Source organism: Daphnia pulicaria, chromosome 4 (genome assembly GCF_021234035.1).
Source record: "Daphnia pulicaria isolate SC F1-1A chromosome 4, SC_F0-13Bv2, whole genome shotgun sequence".
Taxonomy (NCBI): domain Eukaryota; kingdom Metazoa; phylum Arthropoda; class Branchiopoda; order Diplostraca; family Daphniidae; genus Daphnia; species Daphnia pulicaria.
In genome coordinates, this window is record NC_060916.1 from 12,967,872 (window position 1) to 12,995,524 (window position 27,653).

At 38.2% G+C, this 27,653-nt stretch overlaps 5 protein-coding genes and 2 long non-coding RNA genes across 8 annotated transcripts in view; 6 read left to right on the forward strand and 1 right to left on the reverse strand.

Annotated features, from left to right (window-relative positions):
- LOC124337228 (peroxisomal multifunctional enzyme A-like) overlaps positions 1-7,973 on the forward strand; it is a 35,456-nt gene extending 27,483 nt beyond the window's left edge. Inside the window, exon 3 of the mRNA XM_046791333.1 lies at positions 7,225-7,973. Coding sequence (XP_046647289.1) covers positions 7,225-7,406 — 182 coding nt within the window. The 3' untranslated portion in view covers positions 7,407-7,973. The remainder of the gene's footprint in view (positions 1-7,224) is intronic.
- Positions 1-27,653, forward strand: part of LOC124337282 (histone H4-like) — a 116,761-nt gene that overhangs the window by 74,502 nt on the left and 14,606 nt on the right. The window lies entirely within an intron of this gene.
- On the forward strand, positions 18,045-19,288 carry LOC124337399. The gene is made up of 3 exons (XR_006917322.1): positions 18,045-18,973; positions 19,044-19,113; positions 19,200-19,288. It is a non-coding gene; the product is annotated as an uncharacterized LOC124337399 (long non-coding RNA).
- LOC124337419 lies at positions 19,355-19,883 on the forward strand. The gene is made up of 2 exons (XR_006917346.1): positions 19,355-19,445; positions 19,542-19,883. It is a non-coding gene; the product is annotated as an uncharacterized LOC124337419 (long non-coding RNA).
- Positions 20,798-21,636, reverse strand: LOC124337196 (endocuticle structural glycoprotein ABD-4-like). The gene is made up of 3 exons (XM_046791297.1): positions 21,554-21,636; positions 21,332-21,483; positions 20,798-21,240 (listed from the first exon to the last, which is right to left on the reverse strand). The coding sequence occupies exons 1-3, from the start codon at positions 21,560-21,562 to the stop codon at positions 20,919-20,921; spliced, it is 483 nt and encodes a 160-aa protein (XP_046647253.1). The 5' UTR covers positions 21,563-21,636; the 3' UTR covers positions 20,798-20,918.
- On the forward strand, positions 22,168-23,049 carry LOC124337198 (endocuticle structural glycoprotein SgAbd-3-like). The gene is made up of 3 exons (XM_046791298.1): positions 22,168-22,275; positions 22,393-22,544; positions 22,635-23,049. The coding sequence occupies exons 1-3, from the start codon at positions 22,267-22,269 to the stop codon at positions 22,951-22,953; spliced, it is 480 nt and encodes a 159-aa protein (XP_046647254.1). The 5' UTR covers positions 22,168-22,266; the 3' UTR covers positions 22,954-23,049.
- LOC124337069 (G patch domain-containing protein 11-like) lies at positions 24,768-27,397 on the forward strand. 2 transcript variants are annotated; one of them, XM_046791095.1, is made up of 7 exons: positions 24,768-25,208; positions 25,777-25,806; positions 25,839-25,986; positions 26,053-26,164; positions 26,230-26,329; positions 26,391-26,560; positions 26,629-27,397. In XM_046791095.1, exons 3-7 carry the CDS (start codon positions 25,860-25,862, stop codon positions 27,218-27,220), a joined length of 1,101 nt encoding a protein of 366 aa, XP_046647051.1. In that variant the 5' UTR covers positions 24,768-25,208; positions 25,777-25,806; positions 25,839-25,859; the 3' UTR covers positions 27,221-27,397. The 2 variants fall into 2 exon arrangements, with proteins under 2 accessions (XP_046647051.1, XP_046647050.1); XM_046791094.1 differs by having other exon boundaries at positions 25,777-25,986.

The window sequence follows — 27,653 nt, forward strand, 5'->3', positions numbered from 1 at the left end:
TCTCCGACAGCATTCCATGGAGAATTTCGGCGCTGACATATTTAAGTGTGAATGGATTAAAATCTTCTGATTCGATGAGGTGAAAGACCAAGTTATTCCAGTCACTCCAATCCTGGTAAGCCTCATTGTTAGTATCTTTCTGCTCAACTACGATTTTGGCCAGTGTTTGAAACAAATCCTTGTATCGGCATGCAACCCCAAATATTGTGTCACTCCAATATTCGCAAATGTCATACCGATTTTTACTTTTATTATCCCGGGAGTCTGATTTGAGTAAATTCAACAGAGTGGTTTGTCCCAAAATGTTCTTGACAGAACTCAGAATCACTTGAAACATTTCAAGATTTTCTGATTCCATGGCGTCTGAAAGAGCATGGTGGACAAATCCGTTGGTGGCAGTCAATATTTTTTCAAGTGTGGAAGATATATTCTGTTCTTTGTAGAAATTTTTTAGAAAGAATAGCATTTTTCCATAAACGATTTCGTTTCCACGTGCTGCGGCCACGTAGAATGGGGTGAAACCGTTCTCATCGTAACACATGACATTCACCACTTGCTCGGCCATTTTTTTGTGCGTATCATCTCCACGTGTCAAATTTTCCTGAACTAGTAATAGTATTTTCTCGATCGCATCAATTTCGTTGTTGAAAGCTGCTTGGTGAAGAGGAGTAATACCGTAGAAATCTCGTACCAATGAAAAATGTAGGATTTTATTCGTTTCCCCTCTGAAAATCTCACTCGTTTCCAGTGAACAAGTTTGAAAATTGTCTTGAAAGATTTCAGGCTCCATTGAGAATAACAGACCGAATACTTTGATGGCTAGATTTTCTCGTACCTGTAACAAGATATTTAATATCTTCTCGAGGCGTCTTCCCTGTCGAATTTTTCCCACAACAGACGAGCAGACGTTTTTGATGAAGGTCGCCAACGTAGATTCGTTTGAATAGGCAGTCGTCTTTAATAATAGCTGAACAAATTGTTTTAGATGATTGTCATAGTTTTCATTGAGTATGAGCATTGCTAAAAGAGGTTCGACACAATACTCTTTCCATGGTTGAAAAAAACTGTCAAAAACTGTTACTTTTTTATCCATGAAATCCAAAAAACATTCCATCATATTTCGTTGTTCTTTTGCATTCCAATCCTCCAAGTCAGTGATAGGCAATCCAAAAAAAATCTTTTCGATCAATGTTTCTACATGGGGTTTTCCGTCAATATCCTGCAAGTCAGAGTCGTAGTAACCAAGAAATCGTTGAAAAACCGCGATGCTTTGATGACGAAAGACTTTTAAAGAAAAAACGAAATTTTCAATTCCGGTATTGTGTGATAAAAAAGAGATTGTCATCGCTCTTAAAATGTCTGATTTGTCGAAAGTGGCATCAAGGCAGTCACATAAGAATTGAAATATTTTTTCGTTTCTGTTCATGGCTGAAAAGACAAGCGCGTTTGGGTGATTTTTTGTATACGGCTTCCGATTTTGACGAAGAAATTGACGATATAATACCTCTGACAATTTAAATAATCTCTCTGGTAGCTCCCCTTTGTTAATATTTTCATGCCATTCTTCATTTCGATCGACAATTTCTTTTAACATTGAATTGAAAAACACATGCACGCCATCGTATTGTTCCTTAGCAAAAATACTGTCAATAATTAACTTTCGTGCGGAATCAAAGTCGAGCAGTTTGTTGCGTTTGTCGTCGTCGAGAAGAAATCCAGTGTAAAGATATTCGGCCATCATGTACTCGGCGTACGTTCGGTGTAAGAACCGCACCTTGCCCTCCGCGTTTTCATCCAGCAATCCAAATCGAGTGGAGTGATCCATTCGTTTTTCGGTTTTCTTGACCTGTTCGTTTTTTGATTTCATTGAGTTTTGTTGTGTTCCCAACAAAACGTGAACTTCTTCCTTGGTTGAAACAATTGTCTTGATGGCCAATTTTCTCAGGAAAGATTCTAAATTGTCAATATCGGAATTAGCGTGGGAATCAGCGAGGTCGTGGTTTTGCGACAGAGCCTTTTTCTCTTCTTCGTAAATTTTTCGCTTCTTTGTTAAAAGCAAACGATAAAGATTAGCCACATCTAAATTCATCTGTTCGATGGATTCGACAAGTGAATTGAGTTCCGATTGGTTTTCAGCAGATTTTTGAACTTCCGTCTCGAAACACTCGGCAAGGATTCTGCACTGCAACGGGATTCCGATGAAGGCTCGTTCTCCGTCCTTTAAAGTTTTTGATATTCGATCGACCAACAATTCAGCGAAATGGCGAAGATTGTCCTCGACGTCACCACAAAAATTACGTTTCCACAAGGAGGTTAAATAATTGATTTGGTCTTCTTTGCTAAAGTTTTCGAGGTCATAAGTTAACTGAGACAACCGGAATTGTAGATTATTTGCCATATGGGAGCGGGTAGTCACGTACAATCCAGCGGATTGGTTTTCCCTAAGAACACTTATGATCCGAATGGCAGTTTCTTGGTACTGACTTTTGACGATTTCATCAAATCCATCGAACAAAATTGTAATCCGTTCACCTAAATTTAGACGACGCCTCAACATTGAACGACCAAACCGACTGTTGCCGACGACGACGGATAAGTTTAAAAGGCTTTCAATGGTGGTGGATAGATTCACTTCATACGAGTTCAACTTGAAAAAGTCTTTCGAGTGGTCCGTGAAATTGATAATAATCACCCAATGATTTGGGTCCTTTTCCTTAATTTCTTCGTAGTAATGCGACAAAATGCTGGACTTGCCCGATCCAGCAGCGCCGGCAATGATTACAACCGGAGGAAATGTTTCTTTTTCATGACGATGAATCGACAAGTTATCTTCTGTTAGAGTGTTTGACGGTGCAACAGCCAACGATTTTCTTTTCTCTAGAACAGAATTCATTTTCTCCCAAATTTTTCTCTTTTGTTTGTCATTGACGGTAGGGGCTTTCCACTCGATTTCTCCTTGTTTGTTTACTCCGCATTCACCCTGAAGTTTTTCTAGAGAATATCCGCCGCTCGTCTCCATGTCCAGCTGCTTAGCAACTTCTTCCCAAAACACGTTGTCGAATGGAAATGCGGATGACAATTGCCTTTTAATGTAAAGGGATTTTTCGAACCGGGATGAGCTTAAGGAAGGAATTTGAATTTGAGATTTTTCCTGTTTCATCAGATCTTCAATGGAATCCAAATTGAAAATCTTTTCCGGTTCACCACTTTGAATTAATTCGTCTACAGTTTGGTCGCGTCGTGTTTTGATCAGATCAGCCACTGCGAGTTTTGCTCCTTGAAATGAAACTTGGGTGGAGAGTAAAGTTTTTTTAAACTCGTTGCTAAAATCAGTAAATTTTAAATCATCTTTTATTCCAACACCCTCGCTACTGATGACAATCACCTTTTTAGGAGTAGTTGACTCTTTGACAAGTTCTCCGTAGTACTTTTCACCCTCTGTCGAAATACCGTCTTCACAAATCACAATCAAAAGATGATGCGAGATGTCTGATTTCAATGCTTTTTTGAATTTCTCATGGTTGTTTTTTAATTCACTAAATGGCGTCATCAAGTAACTGTCTTTTCTTTTAAAATAAGTCTCTTCCGGTGCTGTCACATCTCTGGTAGTCTCATGTGAAACGATTCGTCTGAGTTTCTTTAGTGCTGCTATGACTTTAACAGCCGTTCGCTTTGGTAATTCAGAAATAATCAGTTTGACGTTATCCTCAGATATCAGCAGCTGCTTCAGCTTTTCCGCCATTTCTTGAATTGATTCCTCATTAAATCCACACACTTCTTTCAGCTTCCTCTGATAGTCAATCGACACGGCCGTCAAGCGCAACGACTTCATTTTCTTCTTTGCGTTTTCCAAGATGTTAATCCCTTCTGCCGATATCATGAAAGTCGATTCTTTCTTCTTGAACCAGTCCAACATGTTTCTCAAAATGTAATCCGACTGAAAGTCATTTTCGTGAAGACTGTAACGATCGTCCAACTCTTTTTTTAGTATGTCATCGAGTTGCACTTCGTTGGGCGTGTGAACGGCAAAGACGAGTTTGTCCAAGAAATCGCCAATTTCCGTCTCTCCAACCAAGTCATTAAGCGATTTATTCTCATCTGGTGTGCTGCTAATTATTTTTATGCCAAAATTATTGCTGATTGTAAAAGCCAAATCTTTCCAGAAGTGAAAGAAAACGGCATTGCGCAGTTTCCCTCGAAATTCCGATCCTTTTTCCGATAAATCTTTTCCTTCGATAAATTTTGCGGTGAAGGGTTTCTTGTTTGTCTTTCCTTCAACTGCGTCAATGATGTTTTCTGACACTAAATCGTCAAAGAAATCCTCGAAAACGCGAAAATCCATTTCCATTGACTCTGTCTTATTTTTGGGATACTTTGGCAAAAGATTTTCTAACGATTTTTCTTCGAATTCATTTAGTAATTTCTTTGTGCCGTCAACTCGAATCTTTTTCTTGTCATCATAGTTGAAATTTAGTTTCTTCAAGTAGTTGACGAATGTTATCTCGGAAAGAATTTCACGGAAGTGACTGTTTCCTTCCAAAAATTTTGCACAAAGTTTTCGCTCCTTTTTATCAATAACATTTTCATTGACCAAAGCAACGTGGTAACTTTTGAATATGGCAGAGATTATGGCAAAATTTTTATTACCTGTGGCGTAATCGAATATAGTCTTGGCCAAAAGATGGATGTCGGTCCATTGTAACATTTTCCGTAGCAGATTTTCCGTTTTCTTTAATTTGTATCGCATTGGCGATTTTGCGTCGGACACTTTGTCGAACGTTAAAATTTCATCCTTATCGTCCAATCGTAGCAGCTCGATGCCAGCCTCTTTAAGCTTCGTCTCATTTTCAAATCCAACGTTAGTGCAAATGATGCAGTCCCGGACATTGTTAGGCCGACATCCTTTAATTCCATTAATGACTTCACCATAATAAGATCGGAAATATTTGGGTAGACTGAATTCCCCATCGTTGTCGTTCAGAAGTTCAACTGCCGTGATTTTTCCCGTTTCTTCGTTCTGTTTGTGTTTGGCCTGCAGGTAACGATAGCGTTCGGTTTGAACTTCTTGCGTCATCAAATCTTCATCAGCTGGCACTTGGTACTTGAAAATCAAGTCGTCAAATTTCCCTCCTATTCCGGGTATTTCCGTCCCCAACTTGAACTGGTATTTGGCTTTGATCCCCCGAATCAAGAAGAGCACCAAAAGTTTCAATTGGAACACATTACCGTGGAGGGAATTTTTTAACCCAGTCCCCGTCGATTTCGTCGGTAGATTCTCGTCGTTGGATTGGTCTTGATCCACAGTGATCCTGTGGATGGCAGACGCACCGTGTCCCGTCTCTGCTGGGTTTTTCCTTTTAGGTGGCATGTCCAAAGTTCATCAAAAGCAGAATATATGATAGTTGTGCAACTTCTGTTAAAAAAAAGATAATAATAAAATAAATAAATATAAGTTTTGCGTTACGCTGACATGAATTATAACTAATACGTTTCCTCGTCGCAGGGTATATCACTCCTTCGACTTGATGTGAAAAGATTTCTTATAGCAGTATCAATTTACCCTTCACCGCTCTTTTATGTAGTCGATTCAAAAATAATTTCCTTCGTCTCCCTTTTTCAAAGCTTCATTTTTCTTTTTAAAAAACTCTTTGCCTCTTTTAAAAGCCTTTGCCCTGTGATCGTAAAATTTAGATTCTGCGAGAAATGAACCTAGTCGAAGTTGTTTCTTTTTTTGTCCTTATTTTTACTTGCTTTCTTCAAAAACTTGAAGTTTTTTTTTGCCTTCTTTTTTCAAATTTAGAATCTAGTCCAATTGATTTCGACCCAAGTTGAGCGAATTTTTGCACAATGTTGATATTTGTTCTAAATATCAAATGCAAAGTTATTTTCCCTATTGTACAGTATTTATAGTCGATCCTCAAACCGGCCACTCTATTAAACTGGAAAAATTGTCAGACCACCTTGTGTGTGCATATAGATAAAAGTGTTATCACAAAGAAATTAAAAAATTCAATTGCAAGTTTAAAAAAATAATAATTTGCTTCAAATAAATGTCGTAAAACTTCCAATACATTTTGAAATAAGAAATTGATAGTTTCATAGTGTGATTCACTTACTATACTATGTAACCAATCCAATCCTTTTTGAGCTTGGAATATTTGTCCACAGTAAAACCGAGTGCTACAACAGCCCATCGCTGTGGGATTCAACAAGTGGCTCTGGGTAGTCTACTCCTATTCAAATTGTTTTTCCTATTTGTAAAGACGGTAGAGACTCAATTTTCTCTTATCAGCGGGATCAGTTATCTTTCCTATTCGTTTTTTTTACTTCACGTTATTGCCCAATTTGCTGATAACGATTTAATTCAAAAATGTCTCCTCTCCTTTCTCTTAGTTTTGTTTTTAGACTTGATCTTTTTTCGCAATCTGCGTGTTGAATTACAGTCCGTTACTTTTTTGTTTGCCAAATTTTATGACGAATCCCAGTGTTTCATCTCGTCATCTTTTTTTTCCTCCTTTTATTTTCTCAACTTTTTTTTTTTTTTTTTTTAGTTTCAGGGTTTATTTCTTTTTCAAATAAGGTTTCTTTAAGTAAAAACATAAAGTTGACTCGCACTATAAAAGTTGGCTGATAATCTTGTCGCCAATAAACAAGTACGGTTGCAAGATGTAATTTCTTGTACCATCGTGTAAAGGCGTTTGCCCGAAAAGCTTTTGACTTGGCTGTTTCGTGTCAATCCGGTTAGGCGTCTCATTGCTAATCAATACCGTTGTATCGTACAAAATGGCCATAGAACAGGTTAGTTGTTAACATTTTCACGCCAATAATTGACTCTGTTCCGCACTACCTGAGCAACAATGATATCCATTCGCTCAATGCCGCACGTATCGTTTGAAATTGATTGTTTGATTTCAACGTGGGCATTGATTCAGGTTTCGGAAAGTGTTCGCGTTGAGGGCTTCAACTCGTCGGATGTGTTTGAGCTAGTGCAGCAAACTTTGGCCGAAAACGGAGCCGAACTTACCAAGAAGGTGGGAGGAGTGATCCTTGTCAAAGTGACGGGAAAGAATAAAGTTGAAGTGTCGTGGATAATCGATGCGAAAAATAACAATGGTTCCGTTAGGATTGCTAAACCCGGTGATATTGTTTCTTTTTTTTATTTATTAAAAACATCAATTGAATAAGACCGCGAATGTCGATGGCGTCGTTTCTTTGTTGTTACAGAGGCCAAAGGTGATACGACAATCAGCATATCGGACGATGATTTAATGAAGCTATTTAATGGAACTTTGACTGCAGCAAGAGCTTTGCTAACAAGACGCATTAAAGTGCAAGGAGACATGGGCCTTGCTATGAAACTGCAGAGCCTTGCCAGTAACCCACTGCCATTGCTAGCAAAGTTGTAGGTTTTTTTTAAATATTAGGATCTTAGCACAACCAATTGGAATGTTCTTTTTCAGACTTCAAGTTACAATACAGGGCTAATCAATAGATGTTTTCGAAATTTTTCTGTTATTGTGTTGACTATTACTAGATACATTTACTTTGAGGTTTTTTGAAATAACTGTTTTCTCACTTGCATTCAGCGACTTTTCCACAAAGTTATTTCCCATTTTATCTTTGAAATTCGAGTCAAGGTTGTTTGACAATGCTCTTACTTGCTAGCAACATTTAAGTTCCTTATATTCGTCTTGACTAAATTTAATCCGAAAATGAAATAATGTATGGACATTGTCTTTAGCTTTATTTACAACACTTTTATCCTTTTCACGTTTTTCATTTCGGTATATTGTTTTAAAGAATTTTCACATGACCACATCTAAATGTCAGTTAAATATTGTGGTCCAGAAAGGAGAAAGGGTCTTTCTCCTGTTATTAATTTTTTTATTTTTTATTCTTTACGTAAACATTTTTATTTTTAAACTGTTGCAAAAGTACGTCACATTTTACGGGATGCTACATTTTACGATCCTGTATTTTGTTACGTCATACTTTCACTGTTAAAAGTTTAAATAAAGACGAGAAAAATTTGTTAATCTGTTACAGGAATTTTATTTGTGAGAACAAGAGAGAGAACTGCTAAAGCATACAAATAACATGATTGGCTTATCAGTATGTAAGCTGAATTGGTAAAAGAACCCAAATGTTTACCATCCAAGGAATATATTTCTTTATTGTTCTTGCTTTGCCTTTTCAACAGCGAAAAGCATCTTTCCTTTCCGGGGCTTCAAACTTTTTGCGCAGGTATTTATCCACTTTACGTTGGACCTTTTTTCGATCTTCGACATCATCCAAATAGTTGAGCATTGTGTCCACCATTTGGTCTTCTCCACGCGATGCTATGTGCAATATGACGGCATCTTTGCCTTCATCAGCGTGAAGGATCAACTTTTTGACCGTTTTTGAGCCTAACTTCTTAGAGACGCATCCCAAAAATTTGTTCATCATTGTTACGTCATCTTGCTCACAATCACAACGAAATAAATCACCCCAGATGCTAATCTTTTTCATGGTGTGCGATGCGTCCATCAGAAAGGTGATTTTCTCGTAAAAGAGTTGAAGTTGGTTTTCATTACAGTAGTTGAGGAGAAAAATTAAAGTATTCAAACGTCTGTATGATTGACCAGATGGCATCAATAACGTTGGGTTAGAAAATGCTTTGTCGACTAATTTAGGCCCATGTTCCCTTAGATACTGTTGCATCTCGTCTTGTATCTCGTTTGGTAAATGGCTCAACATTGCTGGTAATAGCGAATCAACATCTTGTTCCCAAGCTGCTGCTATTTCAAGTATGAGGGGTTCTTCGTCGATCTCATGAAGCAAAAGCGTTTTCGTGGCATTTCGGCCAAAAATCGTCTCCTTCTCCGCTACGGATTTCAAGATTTCGCAGCACGTCATCTTGCTACCGTGTTTAAACACATATCCCCACACACTGAGCTGCTTATTTTCTTCCACATTATGTAAGGAAGTGACGACACTGATGAAATCCGAGAGTTGAGCATCGCTGCCATATTTCAAGTAAAGTCTAACATCTGGATTCCTAAATATGGGTTCGTTGTTGAGCCAAAAATTCTTTGACGTCGGTTCGAAAAAGATTTCGTTGATTATTGGGGCAGCGATCTGCTTCCAATGCCGTTCCACTTCTTCTTGTCCTTCCATTGACAAATGGGCAAACATGCAGTTGGTGAGTTTATCTGAGCAAATTGTTACGTCCCCATCATCGTGAGTTGCAAGTTTCACTACAAAACTTTCGCCGAGTTTTTCCGACACGCATTTTAAAAATAAGGAAAGATTTTCTGCGTTACGCATATCTGATACTGAACTAGCCGATTGAATTATTTTGCTCCAGAAACTTTTACCTGCTGTGTTTTTGAAAATCAACACCTCAATTAATTGTTTCAGTTGATCTTCTTGAAAATTCTTAATGAGTTTGTTTGACAGTATGTCAAATCCGTTAATAACAAATTCGTCCATGTCTAGAAGTCGTTTCGTCCAGTCATTGGCACCCTTTAGCGATAGCATTCCTTGGAGGATTTCCGCGTTGACATGTTTGAGTGTCAAGTGAGAAAAATCCTCTGTCTTGAGTAAATAGAAGACCAAGTCATCCAAATCTTGATAGTTGTCATTACTACCATCCTGAACGACAATTTTGGCTAGACTGTGAAACAATTCGGGGTAACAGCTCTCGACACCAAATATTGTGATAGGCCAGCAGTAGGCTGGGTAATTATCATACCTTATTTTACCTTTGTTTTCTCGGGATTTTGATTTCAGTAAATGAATTAAATAATGTTGTCCCAAAACTGATTTTACAGCATTTAGAATCGTTTGGAACATATTTAAGTTTTCTGATTCCATGGCGTCAGACAGTGCATGGAAGACGAATCCGTCGGTGGCAGTCAAATATGTTTGAAAGTTGTCTGATATTTGTTGTGGTGTACCGGCATTAACATCCTTTAGGAACACTAGCATGTTGCGATAAAGGTTTTCGTGACCGCAGGCGGCTGCTACATAGAACGGCGTGAAACCAAAAATGTCGTGAGACATGATTCTTACGACTTGCTCGGCTTTGTCTCTCAGTTCTGGATCAGCTTCATTAAATAACTTTTCCTTGACTGTTGTTAGTATTTTCTCTATTGCTGCTGTGTCTCCGTGAAAAGCAGCCCGGTGAATAAGGGTCATGCGATAGGAATCCGATTCCAACAAAGAAGAAAGGTTCGTTTTCAAGTGTAAAATTGTGTAGTGGTTTGATGCGGGGTAGTAGATACTTCGAAAAGCATCCGGTTCAATTGTAAGAAATAGGCTGTACATTTGATTCAATACATCCTGCCGTTCAAGTGTTTGTAGAATAGTTATTGCCTCTCCAATCCGACCTTTAGGCCTTTTTTTTCTTTTGACAGACTGAAATACATTCTTTAGTAAATTCGAAAAATTCTTGTCATTAGAATAAAATTTCGAATCCGACAGAATCTTCATAAATTTTACTAGTTGACTATTGTAGTTTTCATTGAAGATAAACATTGCAAACAAGGGTTCCATGGAATGCTCATTGCTCGAACGGAAAATAGATTCGATGACGGTTTTATTCACCACCATGAAACCCAGCAGTTCATCAATTATTTGTTTTTGATCTAATCCATTCCAGTCAGAATACTCATACAACCCAGATAGTGGCAATCCATGTAAAAGCATAGCAATAAACCTGTATGTTAGTTTTTTAGTATCGTCGCTGGGCGCCACGCTGCCATAATAGCCAATAAATCTCTGAAAACTGCTACTTTGATGACGAAAAAGTTTTAACGTAAATACGTAATAATTATCGAAAGTATCTGCTAGAAAGGATAGCGTCACAGCTTTTGTAACGGTTAATTTATCAAAAGTTGCGTCGAGACAATCACACAAGAAATTAAATATTTGTTCTTTTCTATTTATAACAGAAACTCGTAACGCATTTAAAGGATTTCTTACGGAATTTTCTTGGTTTTTCCGGAGAGATTGATAATACAAATCTTCAGCTAAATTGTGGAATCTTTTTGGCAGATAGTCTTTTACGACTCCGTATTCTTTATTCTCATTTAAAATTTTCTTCAACATAGAATTTAAAAATACTTGGACGCCATCGTACTGTTCCTTAACCAAAATTTGGTCAATAATAAATTTTCGGGCGAATTCACAGTCCAGCAGTTTGTTGCGTTTGTCGTCGTCGAGAAGAAATCCAGTGTAAAGATATTCGGCCATCATGTACTCGGCGTAAGATCGATGCAAGAAGCGGACCTTGCCCTCCGCGTTTTCATCCAGCAAACCGAATCGAGCGGAGTGATCCATTCGTTTTTCGGTTTTCTTGACCTGTTCGTTTTTTGATTTCATTGATTTTTGTTGTGTTCCCAACAAGACGTGAACATCTTCCTTGGTTGAAACAATTGTCTTGATGGCCAGTTTTCTCAGGAAAGATTCTAAATTGTCAATATCGAATTCAACGTGCAAATCAGCGAGGTCGCTGCTTTGTGATAGAGCCTTTTTCTCTTCTTCGTAAATTTTTCGCTTCTTTGTTAAAAGTAAACGATAAAGATTAGACACATCCAAATTCATCCGATCGATGGATTCGACAAGTGAATTGAGTTCCGATTGGTTTTGAGCAGATTTTTGAACTTCTGTCTTGAAACACTCGGCAAGAATTCTGCACTGCAACGGAATTCCGATGAAGGCTCGTTCTCCGTCCTTTAAAGTTTTCGATATTCGATCGACCAACAATTCGGCGAAATGGCGAAGGTTGTCTTTAACACCTTCATTAAAATTAAGTTTCCAGAAGGAGGTTAAATAATTGATTTGGTCTTCTTTGGTAAAGTTTTCGAGATCATAAGTCAATTTAGACAAAAGTAATTGCAGCTTACTGGCCGTATGAGAGCGAGTGGTCACGTACAATTTAGCGGATTTGTTTTCCTTCAGAACACTAATGACCCGAATGGCAGTTTCTTGGTACTGATTATTGACGATTTCGTCAAATCCGTCGAACAAAATTGTAATCCGCTCACCCAAATTTAGACGACGCCTCAACATTGAACGACCAAACCGACTGTGGCCGACGACGACGGATAAGTTTAAAAGGCTTTCAATAGTGGTGGATAGATTCACTTTAGTCGAGTTTAATTTGAACAATTCTTTCGAATGGTCCGTGAAATTGATAATAATCACCCAATGATTTGGGTCCTTTTCTTTTATTTCTTCGTAGTAATGCGACAAAATGCTGGACTTGCCTGCTCCGGCAGCGCCCGCAATGATTACAACCCCAGGTATTTTTTCTTTTTCATGGTGATCGACGATCGACAAGTCATCCTCTGTTAGGGTGTTTGACGGTGGAACAGCCAACGATTTTCTTTTCTCGATGACATAAATCATTTTTTTCCAAATTTTTGTTTTTTGTTCGTCATTGACAATTGGGTCATTCCACTCTATTTCTCCTTGTTTGTTTACTCCGCATTCACTCTGAAGTTTTTCTAGAGAATATCCGCCGCTCGTCTCCATGTCCAGCTGCTTAGCAACTTCTTCCCAAAATTCATTGTCGAGTGGGAATGCGGATGACAATTGCCTCTTAATGTACAGGGATTTTTCGAACCGGGATGAGCTTAAGGAAGGAATTTGAATTTGAGATTTTTCTTGTTCTATCAGCTCCTCAATGGAATCCAAATCGAAAATCTCTTCTGGTTCACGACTTTGAATTAATTCGTCTACAGTTTGGTCGCTTCGTGTTTTGATAAGATCAGCCACTGCTAGTGTCGCTCCTTGAAATGAAACTTGTTTGGAGAGTAAAGTTTGTTTAAACTCGTTGCTAAAATCAGTAAATTTCAAATCATCTTTTATTCCAACACCCTCGCTACTGATGACAATCACCTTTTTACGACTACTTGTTTCATTGACAAGTTCTTCGTAGTACTTTTCATCTACTGTCGAAATACTTTCTTCACAAATCACAAGCAAAAGATGATGAGAGGTGTCGGATTTCAATGCATTTTCATATTTCTCATGGTTGTTTTTTAACTCAATTAATGTCGCCATCAAGTAACTGTCTTTTCGTTTAAAATAAGTCTCTTCCGGTGCTGTCACATCTCTGGTAGTCTCACGTGAAATACTTTGCCTCAGTTCTTTTAGTGCTGCTGTGACTTTAACAGCCGTTCGTTTCGGCAACTCGGAAGCAATTCGTTTGACTTTATTCTCAGAAATCAGCAGTTGCTTCAGCTTTTCCGCCATTTCGTGAATTGATTCCTCATTAAATTTACACACCGCCTTCAGCTTTCTCTGATAGTCAATAGACACGGCCGTCAAACGCAACGACTTCATTTTCTTCTTTGCATTTTCCAAGATATCAATCCCTTCTGCCGATGTCATGAACTCAGATTCTTTCTTTTTGAACCAGTCCAACATTTCTCTCAAAATATAATCCGACTGAAAGTCACTTTCGTTCAAATTGTAGCGATCGCTCACCTCCTTTTTTAGGATCTCATCGAGTTGCACTTCGTTGGGCGTGTGAACGGCAAAGATGAGTTTGTCCAAGAAATCGCAAATTTCCTTCTCTCCAACCAAGTCATTGAGCGATTTATTCTCATCTGGCGTTTTGCTGATTATTTCTCTGCCGAACTTTGGGCTGAGTGTAAAAGTCAAATCTTTCCAGAAATGAATAAAAACGGCGTTGCACAGTTTCCCTCGAAATTCCGATCCTTTTTTCGTTAAATCTTTTCCTTTTATAAAGTTTTTGGCGAAGGGTTTCTTTTTCCATGTTTTTCCAGCCACTTCAAGAACGTTCTCTGAGATTAGATCGTCATAAAAATCCTTGAATACGCGGAAATCCATTTCCATTTTTTGTTTCTTGTTCTTGGGATACTTTGGCAACAGATTTTTCAATAATGTTTCTTTGAATTGAAATATTAGTTTATTTTTGCCATCGTGTCGAAACTTTTTCTTGTCATCATATTTGAAATTTAGTTTCTCCCAGTAATGGACGAATGTTACCTCTGAAAGAATTTCCCGAAAACGACTATCATCTCCTTTCAAAAATTTTGAGCAAAGATTTTTCTTTGCTTTATCGATGACATTGTCTTCAACCAAAGCAACGTGGTAACTTTTGAATATGGGTGAGGTTAGTGCTATTTCTTTTTGATGGGTTACTTTTTCGAGCAATGTTTTGGCCAGAAGGTGGACGGCCGACCATTGTGCCATTTCCCAGCGCAATCCTTTCGTTTTCTTTAATTTGTAACGAATTGGCGATTTTTTGTCGGATACTTTGTCGAAGTTTAAAATTTCATCCCAATCGTTCAGACGTTGCAGCTCGATGCCTCTTTCATTAAGCTTCAATTCATCGTCGAATCCAATATTAGTGCAAATGATACAGTCCCGGACATTGTTAGGCAGACAATCTTCAATTCCATTAATGACTTCATCACAATAGGATCGGAAATATTTGGGTAGACTGAATTCCCCATCGTTGTCGTTCAGAAGATTAGCTGCCGTGATTTCTCCCGTTTCTTCGTTCTGTTTGTGTTTAGCCTGCAGGTAACGATAGCGTTCGGTTTGAACTTCTTGCGTCATCGAATAATCGTCAGCTGGCACTTCGTACTTGAAAATCAAGTCATCAAATTTCCCGCCCATTCCGGGTATTTCCGTCCCCAACTTGAACTGGTATTTGGCTTTGATCCCCCGAATCAAGAAGAGCACCAAAAGTTTCAATTGGAACACATTACCGTGGAGGGAACTTTTTAGCCCAGCTCCAGTCGATTTTGCCGATGAATTCTCGTCGATTGGTTGCTCTTGATCCACAGGATCAGCAGACGCGCCATGTCCCGTCTCGGCTGGGAATTTCCTTTTAGCTTGCATGTCCAAAGTTCTTCAAAAGCGGAGATATGTAGCTGTAAAACGTCTCTCTGACAAAATAATAGGAATATTAAGATATTTCATAAAAAACATATTTTGTGTTTATTAGTCGTCATCTAAAACAAGTTAACCCAGTCAAGTTGTGCGTTACGCTGTGAATGTTGACTATAATAGTATAGGGCTATGGTTAACCGTTGCAGGGTATTGTATAACGCCTTCGGATTACTTGGCATGAAAAGATTTCCTTACAACTGGTATCAATTTACCCTGCGCGTCGATAAAATAATGCACTGGACTCTAATATTGCTTAGTTTGCAATTGCATAGGCAGGGACATGCATGGTCGTCCACTTTTTCTTTTATTTATTTCTTTTACATTTTTCTAAGGGCATTCTTAATTTTTCCTGTCGTGAAATTCTATGTTCGTATATGCTTAATACTAAGTTGATAGAATACAGACAAATTGTTACTTTGCTGGATCCCGTCTTTATACCCGTCTTTCCATTTTCTTTTTCCTTTATTAAATTAACAAATAACTCATTAGTTTTGGCCTCTGTAACACGTCAGCCTATGGGAGGATTTTTTTCTGGCAGGATGTTATAGTCCTTACCGAGTTATTTTACTGTTTAATCGCACTCTTTAAACTTGACTTTCACGCATTTGTCTGAGTAGATTAGTTAAAAGTACTACATTGAATTCTATTAAATGTAACTGGAAAAGACAAAGTACTAACTGGAAACATTTTTCGAAATAGAACAGTTTATATTGGGAATCACTTAGAAACTTACTATAACACGAATCTAATCGTTCGTTGAATTTAGAGTATTGCCCTTGTAGTAACACTTACGCACCCCATCCATCCAAATACACTGCTCCAAGTGACTGGAGTGCAGAAAACAGCTCGACTAATGTAATAGTCAGTTAGTCACATTCGGCTTAGCCTAAGCCGAATCTATTTTTTTATTCCCATGGACTAATCGGCTTAGCCCATTTGAATAAAAAAATAGACGGTCAGCTTCGATTCAGGGACATTGTCGTTTTGTAAAGGCGACAACGAAAACTTGTCCGGTGTAGATTTATTTTCGGGACTTGTTATTTTTTTTCTCTCTTTCCTGTTATTTTTACTTCCCTCCGTCGTCCCCCTTTCAAATTGGCATGTAGTGAGATACCTAATCAAAGGTTCTCTCCTCTCTTCCTCGTAATGTTTATTTGTCTCTCTTTTAGCCTTAAAAATAAAATGTGGACTCCCTCATAGGATTTGAAATTTTAAGGCCAGCAATTAGGAACAGAAAAGGGACTGGCTGGAGGAACAGTTTCCTATTTTAAACAATATACATCGTTACGGGCTCGGTACTGGTGATGCTGTGGCTGGTCGCAGTCCAAGTTCGTGGACGAGAAGCTGGCCATCGTTACAGATAAACACACAAACCCACGCAAACACAGACAGGGTCAAAAAGAATTTTTCCTTTTCTGTTATTTTCCCCGTTTTCGTTCTGTTTGTGTTTGGCCTGCAGGTAACGGTAGCGTTCGGTTTGGACTTCTTGCGTCATAGAATCTTCGTCTATCACTTCATATTCGAAAATCAAGTCGAAGTATGTTTCAAGAAAATTTGTTTTTTGTAAAAACATGATTCGAATTTGGTCATCTTTATTTTTAAATCGTCGTTACATTGTGCACTATAGTTGTGGCGGTATCAACTTACGCTGTGTTTATCTAATGCACTCGACTCGAAAATTGTAGAGTTGGTGTTTGATATTTGAGCAGTCTAGGAGTTAGCACAGGCTTCGTCTCCCTTTTTCAATATTTTATTGAAAAATGAGAGAAAATTCCCAAATTTTCCTGTCATGAAAGTTTAGGGCTCTATATGCTAGTAAATAAATGCTTAATTTCTTGGATGAAAAAAGGCAACATTTTGTCACTTTGTCGTCGTGTCTTTCAGCTATTTTTCAATTTTAACTTTCTGTTTTTAAAATCAAAAAAATTACTTTAAATTAGAAGAAGACAATTTAAACATGTGAGATATTTTGATGCTGACAGGATATTTGCGTACGCTTATTCCTTATTCTATTGAGTTATTTCAGTTTTTTATCGCGCTCTTTAAATTTACACACATTTACGAGAAAGAAATTGTGAATCACTTACCATAAGACCAATCCAATCTTTTTATAAAAAGTTAGATTTATTTATCCGCTGCCTTAAACACTGACGCACCCATCCATCTAAATGCAACTGCAACTGACCAGAGCTCAGAAGTAGACTCGACTGATGGAGTAGTTAAAGAGTTGGGTTAGCATATGGGGTTTCAAAAAACGTCTAGTCAGCTTCCATTCAAGGACATTGTTGCGTTGTAAACACTCGCGACAGAAACTCGTCTGTAGATTTATCTCCGGGACTTGTTATTTTATTACTTTTTTCTATAGTTCTCTTTTTCGTCCCCTTTTAAATTTGCATATATTGATACCTAATAAAAGGTTCTCAGCCTCTCTATTTCTTATAGTGTTTATTTTTCTCTTTTCGACTTTAAAGAAATTGTCGTCTCTGTAATATTATTTTAAATTTGAAGGCTTAGCTATTGGGAACAAGAAAAGGGAATGACCGGAGGCACAGTTTCCTTCAAAAGAATCTCTTACAAAAACAAACAATTTAAAAAAAAAAACATAGCAAACGCGTCAATGCTTAAGGAATCGGATGTGTGTTTTTATATATTATCGAAGTCTGATCAAGCTGGCAAAAACAAAAATAACCGCAGGACTCACTATCAACAACCCACAGCCGACATTTTACAGCCAAATATAACGTATAAACAAACATTTTTGTGCTCGTTTTTCCTACTTATTAGGAAGAAATGGGAGGAGTGACCCTTGTCGTGGTGAGGAGAAAGAAAGGGGCTGAGTTCAAGTTTCGTGGATAATCGACGTGAAAAATTGCAGCGGCTCCGTCAGGATTGCTCAACCCAGCAACCCACAGCCATCGCAGCGCAACGGAAATTGAAAGGAACGACAGTTTAGAATATCAGGTCGTTATTCTAACTGCAGAACCGGACACGATCGACTTCCTACGCTGACTGCCTCCGGTGAGTTACACACCGTAATTATCTTTCACTCCTCACTTACACACAACCTCACGGAAAACCTCTTTCAGTTGAGAGCCATCGAATTAAGTAGTTGCTTTTAAATGATCTGCATGGCGATCCTGAAAGCAAAACAAATTGCGGTTATAAGTTCGAGCGCGCTATAGTTTCACGAATGCTGAAATCGCAGTGTTTAGAAACTTGTTAAGTTTTTAGAGCAGCGGTTATCAGATTAAAGACTTGATGCAAGCGCATATGTTTAATTTTTATTTCGCTTTATTTCCTGCTGCCGGTTATTGCTTGTTTTGAATTTCCGTTTGGTCGCTCGGTTCGAATCAAGTTAATTCCAGTCGAGTCCATGTCCAACCTTCATTTTGCGCGTTGAACTGTTGGAATGACACGAAAGTAGACAAAGCAAAAGAAATTGAATTTTGAGATAACGGCGTCATAGTGGTATAGCAACTAATTAAACTCTCGCATCTCTGCCAAAATCTTTTGTCCAGATGCAATCGAATTCTCCGATAGTCTTTCGCTCTTGAGTTCCTGATACTATACTTTGATGATCCTAACAACTTTTTTTTTGCTTTAGATTCATTAAGACATAATGTCACAAGTAGTTGGGAAATGCCCAACCAAAAAACTTCGAATCTTAGTTTATTACCCCTCATTATAAAAAATGGTTATCAAAGCGAGTTTAGCAGGGCGTTTGAAACCATTTCCAAAAGGGCGCAAAAGGGAGAGATAGGTTTCATTTCCATCTAATGTTATGCAAACAAGTGGGCTAAGTTTCAACAAATTCCCCCTCCTTTCTTTTGAATTGTTGCCTTGGGTTTCAGATGTCGACCGAATGAGTCTAGTGACTCCAGTCTTTGCGCTGTCAGCAGAGAGTTCGCTAGGAAGTGTAGTAGTGTCTGTATTATCTTTAACTAGTTAACGTCCAGTTTTAAATAGTTTTTACTTCAACATGTCCTGCAAATTAAATCAATGCTGTTGCGGCTACCCACTCCGGACCGGTACCACAGCGATTAGCGCCTTCTCGTTGGTAAAAAGGAACAGTTTAATGTCATTAATTTTATTCGACTTACTCATTAAACAGTGGGGAATTTGAGCAGATTTCTTCATTTTTATCAATCATTCGGATTGTACTTAACTTCTCCACGCTCAAAAGAATTTCGTCGAATGGTAATGGCTCAATTTATTTTAAAATTGGCATTTGTCATGTTTGAATGACTTCAATTATTTTTGACTGTTTTGCATATGGAGTTTAGACGCCAAAATGTTATATGATTATAATGTCGGCCAGTTGGTAGGTGCGATGGCCTTAATGTTTATGACCTTTCTTGTTCTGGTCGCCGCCTGGAAGAATCGAATACCCAACCTAATGTTGCCTTGGCTCTTTGTGCAAATTGTATCTATAATAATTGCGATTTCGTACTTGATATATTCGGCTATTATGGGCATAACAGCAGATGATACGGGAGTAGTGGAGATATTATTCGCCTGCGTTGGGGGAGGTATGTATATGCTGTCGGCACATTGTGCTGGTGGTTTTAGGCGTGAAACGTTTAATTTTCACTTGGTTATTTCTTCTTCTGTTTGGATTTTCATAGCGCTGGGCTTTTACTTCTGGCTGGTGGTGCTCAGTTACTATCAAGAACTGAAGGCTAATGCAACGACGGAACAGTTACCAGACGAAAAAGCCACGGGACAGTTTCCACTTTGATAAAAAAAAGTCACTCTTCATTCAGTGCCAAAATTGGGTATGGAGGTTAAGATTCAGATTACGACGATTACGTAAATATGCATAGGCATACGTTCTTTAAATGTGACAGTGTTGTGCTTTTGGTAGTCTGATTTTTCTTTCTTTTTTCCCCGAGAGGGATTGGGTTGTATCGTTGTGTATTCATTTTGAGTTGTTTGTTTCTCAATAGAACTTTTTGTTTTAGCCTCAGCAAGTCATGGATGTGGATGGTGTAAGAAACGCCAACGCGTTTACTTTGGTGGGAGAGCTTTTTTTTTTTTTACTCAGTACTGCCCCAGAAATGTGAAGTCGATTGAACTATTTTCCTAGCAAACAGGGCCTGACAATTGTTTAGGCTGCCAAAGTACCGTGCACAAAATGATTCACGGTGAATCACGGAAATTTGACTTGAAAGAATATTTTGTGACAGGAAAATTATACGTCGTGAAAGTGTAATTTTCGATTTTCTTGTCGCAAGTGTCAAGAAATCTTTTATCCAGGTATTTATGTGGAGCCCATTAAAGTTGATAAAGAGTAAAAATATCAAATCGTACTCAAACGTGTGAAAAATGTAGAATTTTAATACGAAAGAACTGCGATCGAATTAGGACTTCCACCCCGTAATTTTCACGTACTTGAATAGTGACTATTGAGACCTTAACACCAATAAGAAATTTTCTTCCATGACTCCTTAAAATAATTTATATTACTTCTTCTCGACAGTATTTTCAAGCTACTTCAACTTTCAATGCTTTCACTGTGATTTATTAGGGCTATTGCTTGAATGTCATCATAAAACAGTGCGCGTGTTGCAAGGCCTCGTAAACTGCGAATTAATGTAGCTTCATTCGCTCCTTTTTCAAGCTGGTTATTTTCTTGGCGAAAATTCTGTGTCGGTCGATCAATTAATGAAATACGTAGAAAGTTTTATCCGCATTACTTTCCTTACTTACTATTCACTTATTCAGATATTAGGATAGGGCAGCCTAAATATTGTGATCAGAGATTAATATCCGTTTTTTTTTTTCAATTGAAATTCGTCTTGAGCAATAATTTCTCCTGATAGCAAACCCTTATGCTTTTAAAAAATTTAACGTGATTCTCAATTTGAATAAGTTAAGAAAATAAATAAAGATGTTTTTTTTTTTGGTATAAGAATTTATGATTAAATATGTATGCACATCAATTAATAGGTTCAAATTGTTTGAATAATTAACACGAGATCTCCAGCGACAGGTTCGATTACTTAATAGCCAGGCCCAGTGCGGGTGTAGGGAAGAGCTGGGGCAACGGGGAGTTCGTATTCGTGGACGGGGGCAACTGGGAGCTCGTACTCATGGACGGGAGCAACTGGCAAGTGGTCGCCTTTGGGCTGGAAACCGGCCTCATCGGCGGACCAGGTCAAAGTAATTTTCTCGCCTTCAGGAGAAACCCAGTAGGAAGATCCCTTGTTGGTGTTGCCCATAACATCCTCGTAGGTGGCCTTTCCGTAAGAATCGTAAGAGGCGCTTTGCATCTTCTTCTGGACCTGGGACTCTTCACGGGTGGTGTAGTCGGATCCGGCGTAGCTGTAACATGCCCAAGTTGAGATTTGATTAGAATTTGTGTAACTGCTGAATTAATTAATTAATCGTGAGAGATTGAAAATGAAGAGTTCACCTCCACTTGCTGCTGCCGTCAAGGTTGCGCTCATCGGATTGGCTAACGATGGTGATTCCGGCGTACTTGTTATCCTTATTGTAGCTGGAAGGAGCATAGTTGGAAGGGTAGCTAGTGGCGGCAGCGACGGCCAAGACAGCGGCGATAACGAACTGTAAAAAATTAAGATGTTTGATAGTTAAACAACTCAACTTTGTTTTAAAAATTGAATGACTTATTTACAAGCTTCATGTTGACTTTGGTTGATGAGTAAGAAAACTGATGTCTTGGATCAGGTGCAGACGAGCTTAAATACGCCAGGGAAAGGTGTGTTTCTTTTTGCGGTAAATCAGAGTTTGTTGGCCCAGTTCGCTAGGCAATTTAGTGATGACCGTTTCACTAGTTGTCCTCGATCAGCCGTTTCAGTTTCAGGCCATGGCTAGATGATGGTTGCTGTGAAGCCGTGATTGCTCCCGGCTAATCAAACAGAAAACTATTACTATTGCAAATGGTTATTACTTTCAAACGTTATCATTGACACTACGACAGTTAGTACGTAGAAACCTTGTTTGGTTTCTTGTAATGCAACCAACATCTACATCCAATTAATCAGGGATTTTATATTTTAAGAAATCTGTTCGACAATCGACAATATACTTGTACCATTTATTTTAAAATTGATTAGAACTTTTACAAGTAAAATTACATCAGTATAGATTTCTCAATGTCAGAGTGATTGCTTTTTTCCTATATCGACAATTACTCAATTACTCAAAGAAATCCTTCTAACGGGTCTGCAGTGAAGAAAGTGAGAGTGATGATTGTTTCTTGAAAAGTAACTGTCTCTAGCATGCAACTGGGTCACAGCTAGACTTGTTGTACCCTTCTCCTACCTATATAAGCTCTGAAATGGAAGATTGAAAGTATCAGTTGCTCACCAAATCAACCGAATCAACATGAAGCTGGTAAGGGAAAACAACAACTAAGTGATACACTGATCTTGCTTGTTTTAATCGCTATCGAATGTGCTGAAGTTAATATGGATTGTCAATTTAAGAGAGTAACTAAATTTTATTATAAAGTTCGTTATCGCCGCTGTCTTGGCCGTCGCTGCCGCCACCAGCTACCCCTCCAACTACGCTCCTTCCAGCTACAATAAGGATAACAAGTACGCCGGAATCACCATCGTGAGCCAATCCGATGAGCGCAACCTTGACGGCAGCAGCAAGTGGAGGTAAACTTTTCATTTTCAATCTCTCACGATTAATTTATTCATTCAGTAGTTACACAAAGTTAATCAAATCTCAAATTGGGCATGTTACAGCTACGCCGGATCCGACTACACCACCCGTGAAGAGTCCCAGGTCCAGAAGAAGATGCAAGGAGCCTCTTACGATTCTTACGGAAAGGCCACCTACGAGGATGTTATGGGCAACACCAACAAGGGATCTTCTTACTGGGTCTCCCCCGAAGGCGAGAAAATTACTTTGACCTGGTCCGCTGATGAGGCCGGTTTCCAGCCAAAGGGCGACCACTTGCCAGTTGCTCCCGTCCATGAGTACGAGCTCCCAGTTGCCCCCGTCCACGAATACGAACTCCCCGTCCATGTCCCATTCAACGGAAAGGGATACAAGATCTACTAAATCAAATAGTTGTTTGATTTTTAAAATTATAACTTATTTACCGATTGAGCCATGACGTTATTTGTGTTGATGTAAATATAAAAGCAAACCATTTCATTTGATTTGCATTTATTCATTTAAGTTGTAAAACAAAAAAATTCTTGTACCTACGAGTTGCGCTAAAAATGTGAACTAAAAATTTATACTGAATAACTCAAAAGTAATAGTAAGGACAAATTATTATAGACGCTAACTGGGTCAATGACGGTATTCGATTAGGTTTACTAATGAGGAAAATAAATATTTCTTTTAAAAATTGGTTATTCTTCCAAAAACGTGGAACACTGGAATATGCTGAAAGTCATTAACTTTATGTAACTGGTACTTGGTTGTTTTTCACTCGGTTTTTCATTTCCTCAATTCCAAACTTCTTTAAAGCTAATTAGAGTGAGTGAGTTTGATGCCATTATATGTCAGTTGATTATATCAGATGAGTTAAATAAGACTAATTCTTATTTTACACCAACCATAGGTAACAGCATGACATATTCAATATTAACATTATTCTTATTCAATATACTGATGTTGAAGTTTAAAATAATGAAGTGAAAGTTTTACCCCATCTGTAGTCATAATTGAATTCCGGATAAAATTTGATAAGGTGGATTCAGGCAAGGCGGTTTTTTAATCAAAACTCGATTAATGTCATAAAATAGCAATGACCTAATTGATTAACCAACAAAAAAATTAACTGTGCACATGCATAAATATTTTGTCAGGCACTCAAGCTAATAAGAAAATATGGGATGCAAAATATAATAATTTTCAGCACAACAAATACTATCTCAAAAAGAGGTTCATGCATATAGTGTTTCAAATAAACAGGATTAGCAAAAGAGAATGCCCCATTCACGCGTATAGTTACAAGAATGAAACTAAAAGTACCCCCGTCAACAATTGGTTCATGGCCCTATTGGATTGGCAGAGACGTTACGGGTTTGAGTGCAACAAGTCGAAGCATTTTTGGCCTTTCACCCATTCGCGCAATATATAAGCTTGCACAAACCAGACATAAAGCATCAGTTATTCAAGTCATCAACCGAATTCAACATGAAGCTGGTAATATCTAATAAGAAATTTAAACCTTATTTCTGTAATCCGCCAGGGATGATTTTACCTATTCAGATAAATTTGAAATAACATTTCGTTGACTTTAGTTTGTTATCGCCGCTGTCTTGGCCGTCGCTGCCGCCACCAGCTACCCTTCCAACTATGCTCCTTCCAGCTACAAGGATAACAAGTACGCCGGAATCACCATCGTGAGCCAATCCGATGAGCGCAACCTTGACGGCAGCAGCAAGTGGAGGTAAACTTTTCATTTTCAATCTCTCACGATTAATTAATTAATTCAGCAGTTACACAAATTCTAATCAAATCTCAACTTGGGCATGTTACAGCTACGCCGGATCCGACTACACCACCCGTGAAGAGTCCCAGGTCCAGAAGAAGATGCAAGGAGCCTCTTACGATTCTTACGGAAAGGCCACCTACGAGGATGTTATGGGCAACACCAACAAGGGATCTTCCTACTGGGTCTCCCCCGAAGGCGAGAAAATTACTTTGACCTGGTCCGCCGATGAGGCCGGTTTCCAGCCAAAGGGCGACCACTTGCCAGTTGCTCCCGTCCATGAATACGAACTCCCAGTTGCCCCCGTCCACGAATACGAACTTCCCGTTGCTCCCGTTCACGTTTACGAACTCCCCGTTGCCCCAGCTCTCCCCTACACTCGCACTGGAGCCGGTTATTAATTTAACAAATTAGAAACATTAATTGTTGTTTAATATCAGCTTTATCAATGTTTCCTATGCTATTGTACGTTGAGTGTGCTGTAAATTAAAGAATGTTATTCAAAATGATTTTTTTCTTCACGGAAGTCAACACGAGATTTAACAAGATGAAATGTAGTATTAAAACTAGAATTAGGTATTCTTGTCTAATAATATTCATTTAGAAAACTACCGTTTTCTATTTGTTTGCAATTCCTTGTTTATTTTTGAAGTTTTGAAACTTTGAATCTAGCGGGCATTTACTGACGAACGAAAAATGCTGTTTAGCCTTTTTTATGAGCAGACGATGACGATGTCATTTTACTTGTTATTGGCATTTTTCTTCTGGAAATGACGAGTCTCGTATTCGTTTTTCCCAAGTTGTAGACTTAAGTAATTTTTCCTAATCAATTTAACTCATCGAACACAGTAAAATATATCACTAACTGGTAAATATTGCTTCTTCCTGCCAATCATTTACTTTGTAGAATAAGATTCGAAAATTCACTCCTTTGTAGTTGTTTTTACCTTGCTTGGTAACTATGTGCCAAAGTTGATACAATCACGAATAAGTAATTAAAGGTGATAAGGAATACCAAGATATCAAGAACAAATAACTTTCAATAACCAGTATTTTATTTTAGAGTGTTATGGGTGGTTGTTGGTAGGGTTTAATTAAATTTAAGGTCAAACAGTTTTATGCTTACACAGCCTTACACACAGGCAGGCCGTTGACAAAACCTTACCTTATAATCAATCTTTGTTTAACTTACTGTTTTTTCACTGCTATTTGTTAGCATTAGTTCTGAGGAGTGAAACAATGAAGATTTGTTTATGAGGGTGATGAAAAAGTTTGATAAATGAAATGCATCTTTTTCATCTCTTTATTAATGTGTAAAAAACATATTAGATTTTGTTCTTTATAAGGTTTATTTTGTGTCTAGTCAGATAATAATTGTTAAGTTTCAATGGATTGATTGTTAATTTTTCTACTATTTGATTCTTTGTCTTAAACAGCCATTTTTAAAGGTTCTCATCGGTCCATCATAAAGTTTGATCCAAGTTATTTGTAAAGACTGCAACTACAGAAACAAACAGCTATGCCTTCCAGATTTACACCCAGACATCCATTCCATCAACCGTTTCATGGTATCTCAACGAAGAGCCCAGACGAAAAAAGAAAAGAGGCTTTGGAACGAATTTTGCAATTCAACCCAGTGAAAGCAGGTAAACATATCATTTTATCTGTAATGCAGGCTTAGATAACTTAATTTTATTTTAATGGGACAGCAGGAGACAAAGACTATGCCTCGCCAGTTGGCTTTGTCAAAGGCGGAGTTCAACAACAAACAGAAAGGGGAGAGATTGTTGAAACAAATGAGAATCCCGGCTCTTCTTCTGAAAGGTACATAGCAATGTCATGCCAATTAGTAATCTCCATAAATTTTTATTTCTCTTTAAAAATTGTAGTGCAACAAACGTGTCAAATGATTCGCGAACGAACCCAAACAATGAAATAGGCGGATGGGAGAAACACACCAAAGGCATCGGTGCTAAGCTTCTATTAAAGGTGTCAATAAATCATTTACCTAAGTCCATAAATTTCCCATTTTAACTGTGAGTATGTTTAGATGGGCTACAAACCCGGACAGGGGCTCGGCAAGAGTTTACAAGGAAGGAGTGAACCTATAGAAGCCAAAGTTCGTAAAGGACGAGCAGCAATTGGCAGCGAAGAGTTGTTACCACCAAAATCGCATCATCGTTCCAACGCCCAACAGTCGTTAATCGAACACAAACTAAAGTAAAATAATTAGCCTTCTTTGTGACCATTTAACTCATTGATTTGTTTTGTTTTTCCCCCATGTTTAGAAACAAGAAATTTTCCAAGAGAAAAAAGAACGTGTTGGCTGCCATCCCTAAAGCAGCAGAACCTCCCAGGAGAATGAATCTCATCTATCCGGAATTTTCAAACTACCAGAGCAAAACGTCAAATATCCTGCGTTCATCGATGGGCGATCGTATGACAATAGACAGGACACCGGATGTTATTTGTATAGCAAGCTCAGATGACGAAGATTGCCTGATTCTGTCTGACGCTGAAAATTCTTCCAAAACAACATTACCCTCGGACGATGCGAATAGAACCACACCAGCCAGGCGCACCACACCGTTAAAGAGTCCGACTTCAACGAGTTCCGCCAGATCAAGCGCTGCTTCGTGTGATGTTGTTTGCATTTCGAGTTCAGATGAAGAGGATTGTTTCATTTTATCTGATGGTGAAACGTCCCCCTCTAATGAGATTGGCGCTCGTGTCTCAACGGCCTTGTCCAACAACAATACTCCCGAAACTTTTTCATGGAATCGCCCGAAGTTGTCAGTTTCGCAACGTAGGATGAGAAAAATGCGGATGAAGGAGTGGTCTCAACGGAGAAAAATCCGACACAGCATTTCCAATTTGTAAATCTTAACTTTGGTTGCTGGGGAAGGGGAAAGCAATTTTCAATTTAAGCTCTCAATTGTCTTAATTGATATTCAATGCATTTGCCCAAATTCTAAAAATTACAACACAATTAGACCACAAGCTGTATAAATCCAACAATGAACGAGGACAAGATGTAAATAAAATCCATTTCTATTATTGCTCATTACTACATTTTAAGTTAAAGATGTGTTTTATGGAACTTGTAATGTTATGAGGTTTGAAATGAGCTAAGAAAAACAGCAATTTTTCTAATTTCCTCTTGATTTCGCGAATTCTGAGTCGTAAAATCGGTTCGCTTATTTTATTTTTGTGTAGAATTTAAGATAACTTATCATTTATCAACTATTTTCTAGTCTCTTTTCTATTTCTATGTACTGAGTATTCTATTTTTGAAATCTTTCGAGTTGCGGGC